The 24,608-nt window shown below is 41.5% G+C and overlaps 1 protein-coding gene across 2 annotated transcripts in view; it reads right to left on the reverse strand.

Annotated features, from left to right (window-relative positions):
• Positions 1-703: 703 nt before the first annotated feature.
• CEP112 (centrosomal protein 112) overlaps positions 704-24,608 on the reverse strand; it is a 143,703-nt gene continuing 119,798 nt past the window's right edge. For both annotated transcript variants that reach the window (XM_082066904.1, XM_082066905.1), the window contains exons 24-27: positions 14,657-14,746; positions 3,450-3,551; positions 2,146-2,210; positions 704-1,151 (exon numbers count right to left, since the gene is read on the reverse strand). In XM_082066904.1, coding sequence (XP_081923030.1) covers positions 1,148-1,151; positions 2,146-2,210; positions 3,450-3,551; positions 14,657-14,746 — 261 coding nt within the window. In that variant the 3' untranslated portion in view covers positions 704-1,147. The remainder of the gene's footprint in view (positions 1,152-2,145; positions 2,211-3,449; positions 3,552-14,656; positions 14,747-24,608) is intronic.

Genomic DNA, 24,608 nt, shown 5'->3' on the forward strand with positions numbered 1-24,608 from the left:
CCGGGGCGAGGAGGAGTGACTGTCCCCGCCAGCAGCGACACGGAGCGTCCTGCCGCTGCTGCCAGCGCCACCACGGACTCACAAGGCAGGAATTCCTGGCTCCCTCTCAAGCACTCAGACCATTAACGGAGCCTTGATACGAATGCTGCCGGCAGGATGGTGCCTTGGGAAGAAAAAAAAGCTATTCTTGTATCCGGCATATCTAAATTTACAGATTACACATGAACTAATGTGCACTCTACCTCGGAGATGGCCAAGAGATAAGGAAGGCTTCCCATGCCCGGGAGGCAGAGCAGCAACCAGAACCCCCATCCAGGTCCTTCAGCTTCCACTGCTGCACAAACCTCAGCCCTGCAGACCCTCAGGAACCTGCTGCGATTTACCAGGATCATCCACGAGACTCTCATGCAGAATCAAGGCTGTATGGGTTACGACTCTTTTTCAATAACACCCCATAACTGTGTTATCAGTAAATGACAAAGGACTTTCCCATGACCAGTGTATGCAACCCCAACAATAGATAGAACTGGCAACAGTGGCCGCATTTCTCATCATGGTGCTTTCATTCTCACCCTAAGACTTTTCCTTGAAACACAGCGTGAAAATATTTTCCCAGTTAACAAAGCCATACAAAACCCTCATACGCACTGTGGCTACTTAGGTGAGTGAGATGCCCAAGCAGGACAATAATGGCAAAACAAAATAGTACAAAATAATAATATTTTAATATTATGTAAACACATGGACACAGAACAATGTCAAAATATGTTAAAATATCTTAGACAATAATAATAGAAAATGGGATTTTCTTCATGTATAAAAGTGAAAAGAATGGTACTGGGAAGTAATAACAAAAATATTAGTAGAGGAAACTCAGCTTGCTGAGTAAGCAAGCTCAGCATGGAGTCAAACACACAGGATATCGAAAGCATAAGACTGAAATAAGATAATAAAAAAAATAATGGAAGGAAGATACCACTAAAAACATGCTGGCACGAGCAATGGATGTGTTGTCGTGAACTTCATTACATTGTATGTGCTACCAAAACAGCCACTGATCTTTGCATTTGAATTTACAAGAGCCAAATCTTCAAACCTATTCAAAGCAGTCCAGTTGGCAACCGAAGAAATCCAACAGCTCCAGCAGCTACCTGAAAATGAAGGGATTCTCATTAGTTATATCTTGTTATTTCACTCTCAAACCACAACAGGCTGATGTCAGAGCTGGCTCTTGTCCCAGCCCGTCCCCCCTGCCAGCCCATTTGTGGCCTGGCCTGCCCTAATGGTACCCGATTATTCACCTTTTAAGCAGCTATTTCCCTTCAGAATAAGTTTGAGACAAAATGCATGCCTTGGTAACGCTACTGCTGCTGTCGGAGAGAATCTAGAGCTTTGTATTTATCTAACAAAGTTACCTATGCTGGAAAAGAATCTACAACATTTTCAGTTTCCAATTAGCTTCATCTAATTCTCATTAACAAATAGTTTAGGATTAATACATTCAGGCAACTTTCACACTGTTAACATTTTTACAGACGTTTATATATCTTACAAATTTTGACGCAATTTTTACAAGCCCGCACTCTTATTTGCAGAAATGCTCGTGTGAGATATGCAAGTATCATCAAAGTCTATACATATACAAAAGATGGAGTGGCTTTCCTCGGAAGTTTCCTTTTACTCACCTCTGCATGTGAATCCCTTACTCTAAAGGCACAGCAAGGCTTTTTATTGCTGCAGCACTTGCCATAATTTATATTGGAGGGTGTAAATGGCTGAAAAAAAAGCTCAGGCTCACGAAGATCCGGTACTTTGAAGATGTGATCTGTAAGATTATTCATTGCATCATTGTTTTCTATCTTAAAAGGAGGTGGCATCACCGCAGCGCTGCAGCTGTGCGCCGAGCCACTGCCTCATCATGAACGCCGAGGCAAAGCCCAGACTTGTAATGCACCTGCGAGTTCTCTAATCTTGCTCTAATAGTACTGACTAAGCACTGGGAAAATTCTTAGACGCTTGTTTACTGAAAATAAGGATCCTTTAAAACTGCAACCATATTTGAGTGTTTTAATTAAGCCGTAAAACTTCAATAACTGGGATTCACAGGTGTGAAATGGTACAAATTGATCAAAGATAATCCCGTACCTCCTGGCATGGTAGGTGTTCAGCTCTTCCTGCAGGACAGAGACTCTTTTCTGCAGAATATTTACCTGTAAAATACATCCCACGTGAAAATGATGTACAAAATTCTAATATGCACTCATTTCATAGAGGGTGTCTTTCTCATTTATCCTGCCTAAATAAAAGGCAGTAACGCTTTAGCTGCATACCAGAATTAAGAGTCGCTAGAAGATCATTAGCAGGGCTTCCCTGGCCCTGCTCCAGCCGTGCACTATCCACCCCTTTAGGAACAGAGTCAAACCGGAGTTCAGGCTCAGCTTGTGCTACCATATGGGTTATGCACAGGTTTGGAAGCTCCAGTTCCACCATCAGTTCCCATATGATACCTGTGCTCTGATCCTACACTTTTGCTCTTGCGATGAAGGTACTCACCTGTTCCTGCAAGTGTATGAAAATTAATATTTATTAATACACTGTGTCTGCTTTTGGACGACTCATCAAGAGCAGACAATTGGGCAGCGTACTTTACATTTAGCAACGTTTCTAGAGAACTTTGCCCAAGCCTCAAGCATTTCTTTCTTGTCGTTTTGTTTATTTTTATCGCTGCTCGGTGCGTTTACCCAGCTTATCCTCTTCATCCCCCTCCAGCAACAAACAATCCCGGCAGACTCCGCGATTCCACTGCCCTTCTTGTGCCATGTTTTCAAAGAGAAACCTCCAGGACTTTCAAAGCCCAGGACACCTGTTCCTCAGCAAGGGCCCCGAGATGCCCGCGTCCCGCTGGAAACGCAGCCGGCAGCTTCGTATTTCTGGGACAGCACCCAGGTTTTAGTGCATGTAGTTACTTTACTCTTTTGCAATGCTGCTGCTGCTTACAGGAGCCCCGCAGGTGGACGTCAAATTCTATTTTGTGTTTTTAACTCATTAAAAGGTGTAGTACCCTTATATTAGCTGCAGAGCAACACAGCGCTAATAGTCACCGCACTTTAAAAATAGCTTTTACCATCAGCTGGAAATAGATTTCTCCTTAATTCTTTATTACCCACAAATATTTATACGAGAAAGAGCCATCACTTCCATTAGGAATCTTTTGACATGTAAGCAGAATTATTACAACTGTAGTGTTGAAGCAAAATCTGGGATGAAAAGATACAATAGAGCAGCTCTCAGGGTGAGGACACTGAGGGGTGACTGAGTCAGAAGCACGTGAGTCTTGCCATCATTTGGTTTTGAGATTTATTCAGTGTGTTTGCCCAGAATTTAGATGGTGATAACTTCTTGTCTAGAAGAGATGTTTTAAAAGTCGAAGATGAATAACACAAATTTACCTGAGATTTTAAAGATACAATGGTGTTTTCAAGTTCCTGTCTCAAAGATGCTGGCATCAGACCTTTGAGTGTGGTTTCATATTCTTGTCGTATATGGGTCATCTGTAACAGAACAAAAAGAAATGTATATATAGGTGGCTACTCCTTTTTGCTTCTTTTACCCAAACTGGAGTCTAAATAAATGCAGAATTGTGATTTCAAGGGAAGAAGAAGGAGAGAGAAGAAAGATCAGCAAAGACCTGTAAAGAGTAAAGGAGCCTAAAAAGAGGAAGAAAGGAAAAAGAAAACAGGAGAACAAAGAATATATAGAAAGGAGGAGAAAAATAGCGAAAATGAAACAATAAAGCATCTGTTGGGACATGGTCTGAAGAAGCAATAATCACCCCTAAATCTATTTTAACAGAGTATTTATATAGACACACATTTTTCAAATTGATAGTCAATAGTTTTCTTTGTGTCTTTGGTGGGATCTGAACCAGGTCAGCAGAGCGATGTTTTCCCCACACTCCCTAAACAAGGTGAATTACAGTTTCCCAAGGTTTTTTTACAAAATTCCTCAAATTCTAGGTGCTTTTAAGGCCTTTTCTTACTTATTGTGCAACTATTTTTCATTGCACTTTGTGTCTTCCTCAACTTCATTGACGCTATGGGACTTTGAACAAACAGCTTCAAGTGTCTTAGACGTCGTGAGATCAGATGTTCACACCAAAATGAGTCCTTCTAAATGACTTATTCAACTGGTGCTGAGTAAACAGTATGGTTACAAAGCGATGTTAAATGAAGATGCATCAGTTGGAATTGTGCTACGTGTCTTTATTTTGGCCAAATTTGCAGAATCTTGACCCAGGAAGACGTGGGGAGGCTGGTTCAGCTCCATCCGCCGAGTCGCGCAGGGCTGGATTGGGGCCTCACATCTGTACTTGACTTCCAATAGCACTGACCGCTGAACTCAAATTAAGCAAGCACTGAGGTGTTTTTCTGGATTAGCAGCTGAATATGTAAATAAAGGCTAAAAGGGAGTCAATATCAGATTAACTTATAAAATATCTTTAAACTTTCAAACTGCATCTCTTTTTTCCAACGATCCTCACGCCAATGCCATTTTGTGCTAATTTTGTGTTAGTTCCCAAACTGCTTAAATCTACCGTTGTGACCACAAATCAAAACCTCAGTCTCGCATCTGCAGAAGCCACGAGTCGTAACCTGCAGCCCCCGGGTTGCGAGGAGCTCACACCATCGGGAGCCACAGAGTTCAATGCCACATGTGCCAGGTACCACCTCTCGGAAAAAGCACATCACGCCAAAACACGCGTTATGCATAATACAACAATCAATACAAAAGGAATAAAACAATCTGAGGAAACTTTAGGAAAATTCTGCCTATGAGTCATTCCAACATGCAGAATAAATCTCCAGATCTCTATGCAAATAGGCAATTAGAGGCTTTCCTTGTGAACAGCAAGCGATGCCACTATGCAAATCTAAAGGAAAAAAAAAGGGTGAGACAGGAAACCTTGTTTGAACTCTGCTTGTATATAAGCCAGTGATCAAAATTTATGTTTTTGAAAGTTACTCCAATAAATTTATGCTACTACTTCTCCAAAGGCTTACAAAGTTATGCATAGGTGCTTTGCCAGGATAAATATTTTCTGAGCCAACAGCTGACTTGGGTGGAGACCTTGATAGAGCAGGAACATATATTTCAGTCAATTCAACATGTTGCGTTTGTTCTCGGTGAGACAGGAGCAGAAACAGGCAGCTGGAACAGCAAAACACTCTTATTGCCTACATTTTGAACAATAAAGATCTATTTCATGAGTAAGAGGATCTGGACGATCACTTTGCCAACACGTTGGGGTGACCCAACCAGCACAGAAACTCTGTCCTGATTCGCACCCAAGCTCTGCACTTGCAAACAATTTACAGTTTTATTGTAGGAAGGTGCAACAAAAGTTATAATAATAATAACTTTCTAATTATGCAACCATCTTCTTTCAACGAGGTCACTGGTTTTAATGGTTTAATCTGCAACTGTCCTGTAAATATTCACTTTTGCAATGCTGTTAACATTTGCTGTTAATTCCGCAGAGGAGCAAAGGGATTGTTCACTTTTGACTAAGGTGTTTCTTGGAAAATCAGGAAGAAATATATACTGTGATTTAAAGCACAGATATATATTACTGTGTCAGCTGAGAACGGGGAAAGAAAATGAGAAGCAAGCCCTGGTAGCTGCAATATTGCTCGGGGCTGATTTCTGACTCTGTTTCGGAGAGAAGACACACATTCTTTTTGTTCAGTGAAAACTGTTCTTCGGGATACAACTGCAGTTGGTTTGTTTGCTAAGGCAAAGTAAGATACTTTCAACCGCGCTCACTAATAACTGCATCACAATAGGATGAAAATAGGATCCCAGCTGTTTCCTGTCACATTATGATAAACAACGTGCTGATATTTTTGGCTGAGGTTACTATCAAGGTTTATTGACCCAAGAGATTAAAACAGTGCATGGCAAAAATCTGAATCACTCCTTACAACTGAAAAATAACATATAGCGGGCTAATGTATACACATTTTAAAGGGGGAAGGCTTTCATTTTTTAACACTTATTTTTGCCCAATGAAAGCTGTGTCTGCAGGGATTTTTCTTCTCTTTTTGGTGCCTTAAAGGCTTTTTTGTTCTTTTATAGCCTCAAGCTGCCTCCCTAGGATCCACAAATACTGTGTCTCCTCTTGCCCTCTTGAGAGATGTTTTAAATTGCAATTCTTCAGCCCTCAGGAGGGCTTTGGTCTGCTGGATGAGGATAGCTCGATTTCATTTACTGTTGTGTTCATTTTTCTTCAATCTTGAGAAAGTGAGGGTTTTTTTTGAAAATTCATTTTGGTGAGTTGATTTAATCCACGAACCCCCAGGAAGGTTTTATAGCTTTTAATATTAAGCTGCCACACTGCTCTTTGTTTATTCAGGTTGGTGGGTAACATATGAGGTTTAAAGTTTTACCATCAATCATCTTTGGTGTCAGGAGAAGCAAATGAAAGCTGAAGTTGCCACACATAGCTCATGTGTGCTTAGTCACACAATAAATTAGAAAAAAGAGACAAATATTCATACAGTCGAAGTCATGCAAAAAGCAGGGAAGCTATAATTGCACAGACTACCATGAGATCTTGCCATAGTTGGGCACTGACCATTCTCAAAAGAGAGAACACTTGGTTTTGATGCCCAGAAGAGAAATAAGCAGTCAGGCCTGCCCAAACGCTTTTCAGTAACATAAGATGAGTTTCAATTTTCCTATTTCAAGGAGTGTTCAGGTGGCACAATTCATTTTAGCAGCTACTCATGATTCCCAGAAGCTGCTGAAGGACGTTTGTGGGGCTGGGTCCTGCATTGGCCTGCAGTGCTCATCTCTGAAAGAAGATGCGAAACATCTGCTGTAGCAAATCCAAAGACAGGTTACGGTACCAAAAGGGTACAAATAACTCCTACAGCCTTAGGCAAATCATTTAGACTAAAGTCTCATCCTCCCAAATAAAGATAATAATAATAATATTGCATGGGTCAACTTCATTCAGGTGGTGTGAAGATTACCGAAGCAATTTTCTGAAAGCACTTTGAAAAGGGCAAGCAAAGGACAAATTACTACCATGCCATCCCAATTAAAAAAAAGACCAAATCAACAAAAAAACCCAAACAACAACCCAAAGAATATCCAAGTCATGATTAATCGCAGCTCGTTTGTGTTCTCCATAATTGCAGCGACTCCTCCGCTGCTCAGCGCTCTGGAACTCTCAGGGAGCACCGCTCGAGTCCCACAAAACACCACGGGTCTGGATGTGCCCTTCACCCATCAGCGGGACAACATCTGCAACCAAGGAACCACATCCACCAAAGCCTGAAGCCTCCTTAAACTTCAGGTCCCTCACTGACCTCATAAGACAACATTTAATTTGAGCTTGAAATCTTCCCCAATGATTTTTCCTAATGAGGAGTCAAATGATGTATCATTTTTTTTATATTAAGAACAAAGCCTGAACATTTGTCTTTGCACAGTATAATTAAACACAAATATCCGCTGCTTTTTAATCCACATCCTCTCTTATTTCAGGCAGTGGGAATTTCTGTTCTTACTGTGCAACGCACATTGAAATACAGTTCTTCCAGATTTAGAGAAATAAAACGCAATTTGATACAAATGTTCTCGAGTTCTTAAGAAAAGTAATGAATGCTATAAATTGCATGAATTTGGCTCAGCTGAAAACAGTAACCGAGCAACATCAGCTGAGCGGGTTATTTTGTCAAGTGTACACCATGCTGCTCTCCGCTGAGAAAACGCCGCTGCAGAACCTCCTCTGTTCTGACAGTCCCAATAAAACACAAATTGGTGCCATAGCTGTCCTCTTTGTTTTTCTGTCTTTAGCCAGTAAACCATCCGAGCGTCCAAACCATTTTTGCCGTGTTGTTTTACTGACCCGCGGGGACCTGCAGTTAGGCCGAGCTGCTTGCTGCATGCTGGCCTTGCTGCTCTAAGTCGTGGTTTTATCCCAACCTGTGTCCAAGAGGCTCTATTACTTCAGTGGCTTGTATTTCAATATCTTTCTTAACCAAGATGTCCCACCTGGAAAATACAGGTCTATACAATTCAGTCTATATAATTCAGAGCTGCAAAGAAACGGAAGGCAGGCAAAACCGTTTTAAAAAAACAACACCAGTGGGCTGCATATGGTGAGAACAGCATTCTTGGGATTACATGAGTTGGAGAGGAATAAAAGCTTTCACTGTCAACACCACGGAACAACCAGGAATGTTGTGGCTAGAAAAGCCGCGCTGTTCTCTCAGCCTCCCCCTCTCCAGGGCTCCGCTATTGTTCCAGCTGCGATTTGGAGGATCCCCGACTTCTCTTCCCCTCCTTCCAAATGACTCATCGCAGATGCCATCTTTGTATTTCCTTTGGCTCTTGTTGGTGATGTCCTTCCATCCATCAGAATGGTCCTCACCCCCGGCCTGCAAGAACAAACCTAACCCAGCCCAGCCCCAACAAGCTGACAACACATGGTGTTCGTTCTGACTCTGTCGATTCCTAATACGCTATCAAGATAATTAATTCTGAAATAAAGCTACAAGCATCTTCGACACCACCGCTGGAATGCAGTTATGTGTTTTGGTTTTACATGCCGGTATGTGTTACCTTCTCTATAACCCTGGGCTGGTTCAGCAAGTCAAGGTTTTGGTGTCTGACACGCGCGGGTGCTGAGCGCTCGCTAACGACAGCCAGAACTGACGCTCAGTGGGCGCAGGATGAGGCTCAATATTCTCACACGGGCTGCGTGAACACGCAAACCTTCTTAGATAATAATCAGAAGCTACTTTTATTATCACTATTTCTGCTCTTTTAAGAACAAATATCGAATCGGCATCTCGCCTGGAGAACAAGCTGCTGGGTTGGACGCGGCTGCTGCGCTCCCGGGTGGACGTCTAGGTTTGTGCTGATTAAATTGCAAACAAAACAATAGTTCAGAATCTAAATGATGTTAAAGAGCAGCAGAAAACTGGCCTTTTCAGGGCTTTTTAGCTCCATCCAGCCACCTCATCAGCCAGAAAAAAATCAACGGGACACCACTAATTGAGCGCACATCACTGAGGGCCTGCACTGGAGATGGGGTGGCTCCGCTCTTCTTGTCCATCATCCGACTGGCTTCTCCATGCATTGACATTTCTTTTTCTTTCTTTTAATTGCTCACATGAAATACCAGCATCATTGCCCCTTGTAGTCCTACTTTAAACACTTCTGAAAGAACAAAATTCCCTTAACCGATAATTTGCAAGCAAACCACAGATACTCTAAAATGATGTACTGCTCTCTTAAAAGAAAGATCTCTTTCGCATTCACTGCTGTTTAAGACGAAGAGCTAGAAAAATTACATTTAAAAATACTCCCTAATTCCTGCATGCCAGCATATGCTTCTATTCTTTTCTGGTCAAAATTATCTTTTCCCTTTCAACTGTTCGATCTGTAGTTTCTGTTTTACCGTCTTTCTCCAGCTGGCCGCTTCGTTCCAGCAATTCATTCTGTTCTATGAAGTAGGTATAGACTTGTGTATTTTCCAGTTGTGTCTGATTACCAAAGCCAACATTTGATCGCTGCCTTCCACACGTACATCATCATCATCTACCTCCTCTCCCTTTGACAGCTGCACGGGTGCTGAGATCCTTCTCTCCCGCAGTTCCTGCCATATGGAGCTCCTGGGAACTTTCAACTCCATTGATTTCCAGCTCCTTTCAAATCCCACCTGCAAATCTGTTTTTCTGTGCTTGAATCCCAGCTTCTATCTCCTTCTGCTAATCTGAAACTTCATGCTATACAATAAAACTTACTATATTCTGCTTAATTCCGCATTCCTTCATAGTAGGCCATTAAAGAAAATGCTATACAAAATATTAAATATGTCAAATGCCAAGTTATGATTTATTCTAACAATCTCAGTCTTAATTAAAAATAGGGGGGTGCTTCTTTATCAAAGCGATTAATGAATGTATCAATGGAATGGCATGTACAGTTGATACTAACTGCCATAAAAGTGGTAGAATTGGGCTCCAAATAATGTCAGTAATTATTTTATGGTGCCTTCATCAACATTGCCATACACCTGTAGGGGCACCTATATCTATGAAAGGCCCCTTATAGAGAAATAACCAGAATCAGTCTGATTCTCCCCCAACAGCCTCTATGGTGAAGTCTGAAAAGAACACCACACCGAGGAACGACGTCCTGCTCTGTGAACGCCAAACAGCCCAACCAGCTCTCTTGCTGACATCAGATTCGTCACGGCTTGTATGTAGCTCTCCAACATCTTCTTTTCAATAGAAATGTTTTAAACTTGATATTTGTTCACCATAAGCAGTTGGACGAGAAATCTTGGAGGGTGCAGATCTCCAGGTGCCAGCCTGTGGGGAGCGATGCCCCTCATGCTGTTTGTCTCTTCCATTTTTCACAAAATACATACGTATTTGAAACGCTTTACGGGTGGAAACCAGCTGAAGGAGGCAGTACGGTCCTGATCCAGTATTGGCAGAGCGATGGATGGACAGAAGCCAACAGGCAAGGAGGGCAGGACCCTCCTCAGCCCCGCAGAGCTGCAGAAACTATTTTAATGTGACTATATTCGGTGTCCCTGTTCTCGAAAGTCACAGCAGAAACTTCTTTCAGGTTCTCGTTTCTTCCCCATGGCACCAGAAGGTGCCCCAGGGGTTAATCCCCGGCCCGCAGGCGGTGACGGTGCCAGGGCCGCTCTCCCGGAGTCACTTCTGTGGTGAAGATCCTTCAGATCTGGACTAAGCTCTTCTCATTTCTGTGGGAGCAGAAATGGGTCCCTGGGGGAAAATTCTGGAAGCGTTTCAGTGACGTTGGGTTGAAGCAACCAGAGCAAATGGCAGAATTGCATCAGTGCCCCCAGTGCTGAGCGGTTGTTTCTCAAAGCGCTCTGCAAAACCAACCAGCCCAAACCCTCCTCACCTGCAGCTGCCACAAAGCAGAGCTTTTCATTCTTAAATACCTAACCCAGAGCTTTTTAGCTTGATTTTAGATGACTCTAACACGTTCTGAGAATGACAACCCTTTGAGAGCGTCTGGGAATTCGCGGCAGGGGCCCCAGAAGCACTGCCTGGATTTCACAATTATCTGGGGCGCCTGAGCTAAAGTCCTGTACCCAGGGACAGGTTTGGGTTGTGCCCAGTTTCCTGCAGCGCTTCACCCACCTCCAGATGGAGGAAACTCCTCTGCTTCCACGTGATTTTATCAGATCACGTATGGCAGGACACAGAAGTGAGGGTAAAAGTTCTCTGCGAATTTATCCAACTGCATTTATATCTCTGCGATACCTTTAAAAATGAATCTGAAAAGAAATATGGACCTAAAGCCCTAAACAAAAGGGATATTAATAGTACTCAAGTCTTCCAGCTATCATTGTATTAAGAACTACTTGAGACCCGCACCTTGGACACTGGCATTGCTCATGTCTGCCTTACTCTTCCTTTACTCACAGCTCCACGAATCTGCGGCCCCAGCACTGTTCCCATCAAGGAGAAGGTGGGGGAAATCTCGGAAGTTCTCTGTGCTACACAGCAACTGAAATTGCAGAACGATGCATCACGGCGCTCGTCTGAGAACAAATATATTTAGTTGGCATGGAAACAGTAAGTTCGGCTGAATGTGGTAAATATCCGGCAGCCATAAAAAAAACTTGAGCAAGTCAGAATAATAAACATTAAAAATGAAAACTTGCTGAATGCTTTTGAATCATAGCTCTTTGACAATTATCACTCCTGCTTTCATTTCAACATGAGTGAAACCCACTTAACAAACTGAGCTGTTCCATTTTATTCCAAATACTTCTACAACATCCTTATTCAGATAACTCCTTTCTCCCTTTTTTATAATCTATTTGAGAAAAAAGAAATTAAAGGGCTAGAAATCTACATTGGTATTCTCCTTCATTTCCTCAGTAATATTCATGAATTGAACATAATTGATTTTCTGTCTTCAGAGAATCTCTCTCCTTTAAGACTCTATTTGTCACTTGACTGCTCGGAGCAGTATTCCTATGGTATGAGTATCTATAGTGATGCTACTTCAGTTGTTTGCCGATTCCCCAGCTAGAAATTTTACATCATCTTCAATCCACCCCTATAGTTACAAACATTAGAATGAGGAATGAAAAGAATAGGGTTTTTTTTTCTGAAACAATTCTTGTCTGTAATTCTCAAAAGAGAGATTCTTGGAGCTTTTCAGTACACTGAGATGGGGTGATTACCCTTACAAAAAGGAATTTGAAATAAGGGATTTTAAAGAAATCTCGGTAATGAAGCAGGAAGATCACCAGCATTAATTTTTATACGTGCTCCAATTCAGCAACATTTGTGGCACATCTAAACTAATGGATTCACTAAGGCACATGCTTAAGCTCCCAGTGATGTGCGTCTTTTTAATTACACATTTACAGGATGTAAAGTCTGCCATATGAACAATTTGGAGTTTGTAACTATGACCGACAATCTCACAAAGCCATGGCTCGAGGACTTTTAGCAGAATGAGAGATCTTTCCATCAGAAATCTTGTCTTACATCACATCCAGGCACGTATCAGAGACAACCAGGCGATACGCCGCAAGAGTACATGGCACCGGAATGAAAACTAAATGGGATTCGTTGACAAGAAGCCGGTTCCCACAGTTACATATTACTGACATATACAAAAGTACCGCATTGCTTTGCAAGGAGAAGGTCTGGATGCACCAAAATTTCCTAGGAACCTTCCCAGATTGCTTTAACTGTCCTGGGACTACATATCAAGAAACCTATATATAAAAAACTATATCTATTAAGTGTGACTTACGCTTTATTTACTGCTAGTTTGCCACTTTCCATGAAGACAATTACATGCCTCAAGAAGTTGGACATCTAATTTTTGAAGGAAACATCCAGCATTTCCAGATGAAGTTCTGAGACTCCAATCAACAAGTACAATAATATTACTCAACACATGGACCATTGTCCTAGAAAACTGTGCTTAGCAAAGACAGGACAACCTTTACAGAAATGATCAAATTATTCAGGCGAGTCAAAGAGGGAGAAGTTCCCACTTTTGACAGATGTACATTCATCTGCATTGGAACGCGTAACGTTGCCATACTGTACCACTGATGAAACAACACAAATATAACGTGATCGCATCTACTGACACTGTAAAGAGGATTGAAAAATAAACAGGAGAAAACACGACTTCGCAGGAGAACATGAAGTATTGGAGTGAAAAAGCCCCATAACAACAACAGCTCGTCTTCAATGGCAGCACCATGCTCACCTCTAGACAGCTCAGGACTTGCCACCAGAGCCCTTTGAGCACATCGCCCCCCGTTATTGGTGGGATAATTATAACAAAGCGAGGTTAACTCTGTACAATATCCAGAGGGTTATTGTAACAAAGGGTTAAGCTCCGTGGGTCTGTCAGTCACTCTTGGAGACTGAAGAGTTATAAGGACATTGCACTGAAAAAAAGACAAACGTGGAGCGCCAAGATACCACCCAACAAGCCATAATGCGAAACAGCTTTTTATTTTTAATTAAAAGCACAACAAAATGTTTTTTTCATGTCTCATTCATTTGTTTGTTATTGTTATAGAATCAAAACACAAGATTTTTCCTTTTAATGAAAAACAGAAGCTGTTTAACCCTCTCTGCTCCTTATTTACAGAAATGTAAGAGCTCCGAAAAGTGGCCTTTGTAATAGCGCCAGCACGGATTCTGATGTTTTATGCAATTCTGATTCAGACAAGGTTTGATAAAGCAACAAGTTCTAAGATGCTGCCTTAAATATTTCAATTCCCTAATCAGCTACTGAGCCTTTAGCTGCTGTTAACACTTGATGAACATGTTTACAGGTAGTCTGGCCAAGACATAACAACTGCAAACATGTCAGAGCTGTCATTTCTGCATTTTTGTTCTGGAGGGATTTAGAAACCCATTATGTATGATACATGATATTGATACTGTTTACTCAGCACCTAATAAAGTTCTCAAATGCCACAAAAACTGTAAATCTGTAAATTTTGTATTTGATTCCCATATCCAGCACCTGGATATTTTCCTGAATACTTCAACTTAATCTGGTTTGAATGCGGATCATTGACTTTCTGTTTCAATATTAGTCTATAACCTACATACACTATTTTGCTTGAAGGACACTAAATCTCTGATTTCACTGAAAGCATCCAGAGTACTTTTAGCACTATTAATCATATGGAACTGTTTACAGACAACATGCTACAACAATGAACGCATAAGATCAGGAATCAAGATTATTTTTAGCTCAGTTATTGTCCAATTACAATTCTCTTCATACAAGCCATTAAACAACAGGTTAGAGTAGTCTCAGAAACCTCTCTTAAAAGAGAATAGGGAGTTCAAAATAAATGCATCATTTAACAGCCAGAACAGTCAAAATGCCAACTTGCAATAGAGAGCGTGAGATAAGTATTTGCCTGTAGGGTTCAGATGGTTTAATTCTCTTTTATTACCAAAAAAAAAAAAAAGAAAAAAAAGAAAGCTAGCTGAAAATTTTGCAGAAAAATACGTGCTTTAGCTTTGAAGCAAGAGATTCTTTTTAAACATTGAGCCTCCTTGCCCAAGGGAGAGGACTTGGGGGGCAGCACCAGTACCTGCTCGTGGGCCTCCAGCTCCTGCCACTGCAGCTTCTTCTCTGCAGCCTGTGCCCGAGCGCGACACATTTCCACTTCATCTTGTAGGGCCTGAAACACAACCAGCGGGTGCAAAACACACGTGAGAAACGCGGCGGGGCAGAAAAACTTACGGGCGATGTCGTTCGGTGAGCTGATTAAGAAAACAGTGCGGGATCAGCTTGCCCACCCTTAGCGAGCAAAGCTATTCTGCACAGGTAGGACCCCTCATTGAACGGGAGTTGTTACATCTTAGTAGTTCTATTTTATGATGGGCGACAAGTATTCATAATAAAATGTAATAAATACCCTCAAAGGTTGAATGTGAAATGGAAATGTTGTAATTGCAACAGTCGCATTTGCCATTGTCTCAGATTTTTGCTGCGGTGTTATTTGTGCAGTCGGTGCTTCCAGGACGCTTGTACATGTACCAATAACTTCTCCTTTAAGCCAGAAGAATAATCCCATCTCTGGAAACCCATATCTGGAGTTTGCAGTGAAAATGTATTCCATATTATTGAAATGAGGGCTTCCCCTCATGCCCCATAGCAAAGTCTTAGCATGTGATCTACAAATGAAGTATAAATAGCAATAAATAAAAGGAATATTATGATTATGTCACTTTACTACAGCTATCCAGTCTTTATTTAGTTCAGAAATAATCACTCTTAAACTAAGCTCATAAAACGTATTGGCAAATTTCTTTTGTCATCATTGTTCTTCTTATATATTTATTTTTATTACAGCAGTCCCTCAGAGCCTTGATCTTTGTGTTACACGCTTAACAAAAGCACAGTCACGCCCCACGGAGCCGACAGTCCACGTTATTTCTAACAGATACACACCAAACAAACAACACAAAGTTCCGAAGATTTTTTTTCCGTTTCCCAGTCATTGTTGAATGTTTGAATACACACTTAACATTCACTTACACATTTACCAGCAGCTTAGTTATGTTGTCAGCCTGAATAAAGGCATTGTTAGCGGCAAGTGCTGACTTGAAGCAAAGTGCACAGTGTGGCGGGAAGATTGACATGGACACAGAGGCGGCGGTGGCAGCAGGAACGGAATATTTGGAGTTATCTTTTGTAGGGCAGGAGAGCGGGCAGCGCTCCCATCGGCTGGGAAGGAATATTTGGAGTCATCTTTTGTATGGCAGGAGAGCGGGGCAGCGCTCCCATTGGCTGGGAAGGAATATTTGGAGTTATCTTTTGCAGGACAGGAGAGTGGGGCAGCGCTCCCATCGGCTGGGAAGGAATATTTGGAGCTATATTTTGTATGGCAGGAGAGCGGGCAGCGCTCCCATCAGCTGGGAAGGGATATTTGGAGTCATCTTTTGTAGGGCAGGAGAGTGGGGCGGCGCTCCCATCAGCTGGGAAGGAACACTCGGAGTTATGTTTTGCAGGACAGGGGTGCGGGCAGCGCTCCCATCAGCTGGGAAGGAATATTTGGAGCTATCTTTTGTATGGCAGGACAGTGGGGCAGTGCCCCCATCAGCTGGGAAGGAACACTCGGAGTTACGTTTTGCAGGACAGGGGTGCGGGCAGCGCTCCCATCAGCTGGGACACAGGGCGCAGAGTGGGGCTGGCCCTGGGAAGAGCCCTGCGCTGGAGATAACGTTAGAAACAACACGGAGGTGCCTCCGGGGGGGCTTCTGAAACAGCTGGAGCTGCACCCAGACCTGAGAAGGAGCCCAAGGAGTCCCTGGGCTCTCAGTGAGCTTTGCGTGGCGCAGGGAGCACAGTTCGTGTTTGCGTCCTCCAACGAACACCCGTCCATAAACCAGGACCACTGAAAGCACCCGCCGTACAATTTAACAAAAAACCCCTTGCTCTTTTCCACAGCCCTGAAATACTGTACTTTCAAATCATTTACAGGATAAAATTGCTATTGAGATAAGATAAGAGGACTACTTATGATAGATCTTGCACATTGTTTTGAAGTGATGCCAGGTATTAACTTTAAAGTCTTCTTGCTGTAAGACTATTACATGTTCTGATGCCAAAAAATTTAACCAGACCCAAGCATGAACTTCAAATCTGCCCAGGGACTTTCATGCTATCACCGCTTCTGAGAAATGTTGAAATGCAGGCTTTGAATATATAACCGGTCCTCAATACTCAACAAGTCTTGCAGCACCAGGAATTTGCATTAATCTAATGAAATATATGTGTGAATTGCAGGCTTTTTATTTTCTTCTTGTACATCTCATTTTGTAAGGTAAAACATAAACAAGCAGACTTTGATTTAAAGTGATCAGGCCATGCAATGTAGAAATGTATTAATAAGAAGGAGCGGGGCCATTCCACATATCAGAAAGATGATCAAAGACCCAATTAATTCAACATAGTCCTGCCGTAACTCAAAGTGTCCAGACATAACCAGTACACTTTTCCTCTTCTTATTTACAACAGACATATGTCTTTTGCAGAGCATAAAATGAAAGGTTCCTTTAAATCTGAGGGTTTGCGATGCATCTAAAAGTGATTTAATTTGGGAAATGCAGATGACACCGGGTCTTTGTTAGGTCCACCTACTCTACACAGTGTTTGCCAGCATGGAGCGCATGTATTTTGTTTCATTATGAGAGCAGACAACGCCTTAAACAAGTACAATTTAGAAACAAGGTGTTTTTACTATAGCATATAAGTGTAGCTAATTGTTAAGTTGTAATAATTTGCTCATCGATCATCCAGAACAAAATATTCCGTATGAGTCTACACACTCCTCCAATCGCCTCACAACTGGCTGTTAATGGGTTTTGCATTGGGATGGCAGAAAAAAAGGCGAATTCCTCTGATCCATCCCAAATCCCTCTAACCTGACCGGTTTTGCTCTATCGCTGCGTTGCACACCAGTCACTTTGTAGAACCTGGTTTTGGGAGTAATTAATCTTCATGTGAGTATTTCAGCTTTCCCAACAGCACAAAGACAGAAAAGTAAAACCAAAGGATCAGTATTTGATCAAAGCCATGCAAAGAATCTTAAAAAGTAACATCAAAATCTCCCGGTTGCTGTAGACTCCTGCATATGATTAGCTCTGAAAATAGTCATTAGAGGTAAGCAAGTTTGTTGCCCATGATTGGAATTTGCTAGGAGGGATCGCGATGGATGTCATGAATAATGCGCCATAACGTCATTGAAGATGACACTGAAAATTGTCTCTATTGGCAAAAAGTTTCATAGGCAGCGGCCAGAGCCTGAATGCTCTCCAACCTCTTCTGTACCTGACCGAGAAGGTTTTTGTCATATAAACACTCTTAAAAGCAGCAGAGGACCTGGCCCAGGCACACCACAGAACAGCTCTTTGGTAACTTAAGCCATGGGGTTTGTTTTGTTCAGAAATGCAGCTTTTATTCTACAGCTTAGGAGTCTTAGATTTTCCCTGAAGAGTAACAGAGTAACAACTGTTGAGATGAAGAAAAATATATTAATTTTTTTTTTAAATAGGCTAATTTTTAAGTGTCAGAGGTTTTCTTTTTTTTTTTTTTCCCTTAACGGAAAACAAAGCATAACTTAGTTAAATTTTTCCATGTACAGAATGAATGGCCGTCCCTCAGCTTTGCTAAGTTGACTTACATCACTGTTATAAAGACATGGGGTTTTTTTTCAGTTAAACCGGCTTTCAAATGCCATGTAAACATGTTTGCTGTTGAAAGTCTACACCATACCTGACCTTGGAAGTGCTTTGTGTTGGCTTGAGAACAAAGCAACGAAATGTTTTGCTTTCCAGCCCAGATATCCTACACTTTGAAAAGCACTTAAAAATGTAAATGAGATAATAGGCTCTGCTGCAACAATGTGGGTGAATTACAGCAGTATAAAAGGAACATTCATTTGATTTATTTATAAAAATGGAAAGGATCCTGAAATAAAATCATATTGTAAATGTTTTGGTCGCACTGAGGGAAGGATGGAAAGGAAAAGTAATGGCTTTGAGATCACGGCACTGAAATATTAAACAATATGGTCAGACTTTGGGACCTCAAGTGGAGCTGGACGGGTCCATCCTGTCGCTGGGACACGAAATATTTGGGTACCGGCTGATGCGAAAGGAGACGGGAACATCTGAACTGCATTCCTGGGTAGGCACGTTTTTCATGTCATTCTATTGGGGTTTGATTATCACCAGTGAAATGCTGAATGAAGTTGATTTCAAACCCAACTCCGCTCGTGGAATTTGGAGCGTCTGGAGGCAGCGCTACAGAATCCCTGTCGGACACAGGAATACATTTTTGGCATTAGTTACAGGGCTTAATCTACATCAAGTAAAAGCCGGTGAGAGAAAGAGTTCTAAGAACCACATGAACAAGGATGGAATGGGAATATATGAAGGATTTCATCTTTAATATATTAAACTGATTTGATTATCCTTTAGCTACAGGATATTTTTTAAAAGAAGAGTTGGAAACCCTGGGAAAAAAAGAAGAGTTCTGGGAGAATTACGTAAACAAATAACTATTGTTTTTAATTACTTGGTATTGATTATTACTATGAAGATGCTGTATTTACAAAAGTGTGATGTTTTGCTTCTTCAACCTGAAATAATTTCCCACTTTTGGCGTGTTCCTGAGAGCAGACGGGGCTGGATTCCCGCTCCCATCGCATCAGGGCAGGTCTGGGATCACCATGATTTGTCTCCTTGGTACAGAGGGCTGAATAGATAAGTGACGCTTACAAGCAAAGGAAAAATCTTCTGGAAAATATTAAAACCCCAACATATTTTCACTTTGAAACAAAGAGTGTCAGCAGTTATCAGACTATGCCAGGTAACGGCACAGTCTTTTTTTGACATACACTCGTAATTCTTGTTGGCTGTACCAGCAACTCTGCGCACCCGTATCAAGACCCCAATATATATGACCAGTGCGGGCTAATACTCCAACTAAAGGTGGTAATACTTTGCACTTTTCATCTTCAAAGAATTTTTCAAACATTACCGAATTAATTTAATTACTTAATGAAAGATGCAGTAATAAAAGCTACCATAATTACCTACTGTAGTTTTAATTATCTCCTTACTATGCCCACAGAAAAAGGCTTCCACTTTACATCCTCAAAACATGTGCCAACAATAATTCTGAATACAGGCCCCTCTTTAAGTGCTTTCTAAATTCAAATGACATCCATTGATGTGTTTTCTCTGCTCGTTCATGAGAAGAAAACCGAGCTCTGGAACTCTAAAGAAAAACCATGTGAATCTTGACAAAAAGTAAAGCAAATTTTGTTCCAGAAATATGTATGGAGATGCTTTAAAATCTTGAGTGAATCTCGCCATGAAGCTGTAAGCATGGGCTGTCTGGGCAAAAGCTTCTCCTTTACTCTACATGGTTTACGGAGTCAAATGCAACTCTTATTCAAAGAAATCAGGCCAAGCATCCCATCAAAGATAATATCTGAATTTGTAAGGTCATCATTATTTTTGCTAAGATATTTTAAAGAGATAAGTAAATTTGCCCAGGTTTATAAGTACCCTAAATAAACTGGGAAAATACACCTTTGAAGACCACTGATGTAACACCATGAGTCAGAGCAGGACAAGTGTGCTTTGAAAAAGCGAAACACTGACGTTTGAGCCAAATAGTTGGTGCACCCTCAGTGGTTTTGGGTTTGCACAAAGCTCTTGTCCAAAGCCCAGACACCGCGTGCTCCCCGCGCCGCATTCCAGCCCACGACTGTTCGAAAACCCCTGCGCTTCAGTTCTCTCATGTTTTTGCTGTAAAGCAAAGGAAATCTTCTGGTTTTAACCTAATACACATGTTTGCTGTTCACATATGGCAGAATTCCTTTCTGGTGGGAACTTTTTTCGCTGTTGTTGCAACACACTATATATCCAAGGAGTCTCCTTTGATGTTGAACTATTGCTCCACTACTCATTATGCTACTGATTCAATATGAAAGGCAAAATTTCTGTGGTTTTGGTTAAAACAATAGCTTTGTTTTTGCAAACAAAGTTTTCCGCGACCTATATGCAGGGGCCAACATTACTGCAACAGAAAAGAAACTCTCTATTATTTCATACTGAAAATAGTTACGGTGTCTAATAACGCATATTATTGTAGCATTACAATTACTATTATGACTGTACAGAAAATTTATGCTTCATTGCTGCTCAGGAACAGAAATTAAAAGACCTTAAGCAGTATTTTACATCTCTCTAACACTTTCCTTCCACTCACCTCTTAGACTTTTACTATCAGTTCAACTTCATTACCTGGGTGAAGTTGCCAACAACTATGTGTAGATGGGGCAGAAGAGACGTCCTGCATAGACCAGTGTGCGTGGTGTCCTACCATGCAACGACAGAACAGCAAACCCGGGAATCTTCATGCCTAATATATAATTTCAACCACTACACGCTATTTCACAAAGAGTGAACATGAATTACAACACGGAATGAAAATACCAATGGTTCTTCTTTTTAAAATGCGTCCCCAAAAGAGCTGGTTGCCCGTTTTGTGCTACTGTGAAAAAATAAAGGTTTCTTTGGTCAGGAATCAGATAAAAGGGGTAATTCCCAAAGGCAAAGAGTTCATCAACTCTCGGTTGGAATAATGCGAGCTCCCATTTACTTTTGGAAGTCTGGTATTTCCAAATGGGAGCGGAAATGTTGCTCTGCCCACTCATGCAAGTCAAGCAGCTCCTTTTGGTGCCCGTCTGTATCGCTTCTGAGATTTGCCAGCAGGAGATGCCGTTGTGACGAACAACTATTTCTTCCCTTGAGAGACTGTGGGAAGAAAAAGGGGTTCAGGAAGGAAGGGAATCATTTGACTTCAGGAACAAAATCCAGTCTCTCTAGTAGTAGTGAAAAATCTTTAAAGTAGGTCGCTTAACATACACCAAACATATTTGCAAACACTTTTCCAGTGTGGTGGGCTCTAGCGCTACGCTATTGTCATTTTTCACAATTCACAGGCAAGAGACTGATTGGCAGCACAATATATACTTTGGCTCTTGAGTGGACCATCAGCGTTAGCTCCTGAGCAGTCCCCTAATATCTTCTCATCACATTTCATCCGCATCGGTGTCTTTTGGAGATTCCCTGAGCACTCTTAGGGTTGTCAATACACGTATTTTTGACAGCTTTGTTCCTCTAAAATATTGGTGTGTTTTCAGCATTTTCTGTAAATATCTAGTTGAGCTGACCAAAGCTTTAGGACCATCTTTCTGCAAAGCCTTTAGCCATATATCCCTCAAACACCCCGAGAGCACCACTAGAACGATTCATAGGCTTAAAATTAGGCGAGGGCCTAAGCACCTTGCGGAGTCAGAGCTTCACCGCGTGGCTCTATAAACTCAACTCTTTTGAAATGCAAAAGATGCCACAAGGCACAGCAAGTCCTGCAAAGATAAAAATTCAAAGAAAACAGCAGTATAAATTGTAAAGATAGGCATTGTGTTCAGGGGGAGCCAAGGAAGGAATTGTTTTCACTTTGTTTTTAGTGGCCCAGGTGATAGGAGGGGGAAGGGGGCGAGGTTCAAAGAGCAATAATAAACCTGCTTTCATCTGCTTTTCTCAATGAAGCACAAAAGCCAACAAGCAGTTGCCGTGTGCAAGCATTGCTTTGCCTGTTATCAGGAAATTTAAGGGTTGTCGCGATGGAGTCATTTGAAAAGCTTGTCAGCTCGGAAGATTTACTATCAAATTTACCTGGAGTGGTTCGTTAGTTTGCTGTAAAACCAGCTCTGCCTTTTTCCAGCCTCCACGAGTTTCATGGCCAAGGTGCCGAAAGGAGAAAAGTGCCGATGTTTCCCCCCCTTTCACTCTGGGAGGTGTAGACAGAAACACTAACGGTTCACATACACCAGATAAAACGAATCTTTTAAACCCAAAGACACCATGACATCTTAAGCACACAGTTATGAAGGAAAAGTTCAAAACTCCATTTTAAACCACTTAGGAGAGGATTTACCAAGATTCTGCCTAATGTTGAGCCGACGCATTGTCAAAAACATTTATCACAAACCTTTTGAAGTTTCCTAACCCCCCCGCCTAGTTATTAAAACTTGAACTGCAGAGTTTGTTATCAGCCTCGGAGCACACACAAAATACAGCAGGTATTTTTTAAATCAACCTTTCAGTCTGATTTTGAGACTATTATACAAACTAAACCACTCCCAATCAGGTTAATGTCTGACAGACAACGCTGAACAGGTGCAGCTGCTGCGCCTGATTGATCTGCGAGACTATTTTCATTTCCTAATTTGCTTTTTATTAAACACTTTGCAATCAAAGGGAACGCGAGGAGTCTGCCATTCCCGGAGAAGTTTCCTGTGAAGACCTGATGCGGCTTCAACGTTTCCAGACAACGTCTTGAATTTTTGATGCTACGTCGTAAGAATGTCTAAACCATCACGTCAATGGATGTGCTGCGCTAGTCAAAACCCGCTCTTGTGAATACGAATTAACGAGTAAAACATGTGCTTTTGCTGCTCGCTCTGTTCTTACCAACAGCTCTGCAAAAACAAACACAAGGGGTTCGGACAGAATGATTTAGACTCGCGATAAAGCGTATTTATCCATCATTGCTGAACAAGGCAACATTCCCACCGCCCAGGGCTTCGTCCCCAACTAAGTTTATCACCAAACTGCCACTTTAAGTGGGTGTTGGGAAACTTTACACCTGGAGACGGAGCAGAGGTTCCAGTAGAGCCCTGCAGCTCTACAAATGTCTCCTGAAGCATGAAGAGCCGCAAATATAAACATTTCTAGCAGGCTTTACAAAGCAACTTATTTGCTATGCTCTTTAAAAAGTAAATAATGAAAGGTTCAGATATTCCTAATCGATAGGCTAATCTGATTCCCAGTAAGAATGAAAGAAAAACTATTTATTTTGTGCAATGGGCTACAAGACCGTCCAATATTGCTGGAATTCTGCCATTACATAAAATAACGCACATTCCCTTGCACACATACACACAAACCTAATAATGCCTTTATGCCTTTCAAAGTAACTTTAATCAACAATATGAACTCGCAAGGCAAACCACTGCTTTTTGAACTGAACAAGAGCGAGCTTGACTCAACAGCGCCGGCACTCTCCATGCACGTAAGATGTGAGAGGCAGCAAAGTAATATCTCCTAAAATTATGTCTGAAAGCCAAAAACGTGATGATTCTTGACAGGGAAACTTGGAGACGTGGAAATTCTTTTATTCAAAGTCTTTCATGACCTCCAGCCCAATTACATTTGCAACAAGAGACAATAATGCAATCGCTGCTGTTTTAAAGTATGTGTGAAAACTGAGCATTTTAGAAGCTGGATTTTGTTGAGATGAAGCTCATTTACTTAAAAAGAAAAACTGCAAAAGAACGTCCTCTGCAGCTGGGCAAACAGATTACGAAACTCTAATCTCACTACCCTGTTTCTCAAGTATCTATTTTATAGAGCATTTGCTTTATACTCTTTAAAAGACGCATTAACATAGCTGATCAGAACACCCCAGAACGTTTCTGGTCTAGTTAATCGTATGACGTTATGGCAGAGACGCTGGCTGTCATAATGCTGATGTTTCTAAACATTTCTAAAATCCTTTAAGTTCATATTTTTTTTCAAAATTAGAAATGGGTAAGATCTAGTTCAGCTCTTCAGAAGCTTTTTCCTTTCATTTTAGAGGCCTAGAACACCAGGCCAGAGTATTTTGGATAGATACACACATGTAGCGAAGAACATCAGGCTCTACAATGTTTCTGCTACCTTCGTATTCAAAACATTTCACTCTAATTCCCACATACTTCTTTATCTAGTTTAACTTATTGATCTTTTGACGCTGATAATTTCACCAATACGGGCAACTAATTAGGTGTAATTTATATGCAGGCTAACGAGGAAGAGGATGAGAGGGGGAAAAACCACTTGCCAAAGCGACCGCTGTGGCTCAGATGTGGTTTCTATGGAACATCAAGAGCTCTTACCACAGTTGCGACAAAGCAG

Source organism: Streptopelia decaocto (assembly GCF_964273445.1).
Source record: "Streptopelia decaocto genome assembly, chromosome: 16".
Lineage (NCBI taxonomy): Eukaryota > Metazoa > Chordata > Aves > Columbiformes > Columbidae > Streptopelia > Streptopelia decaocto.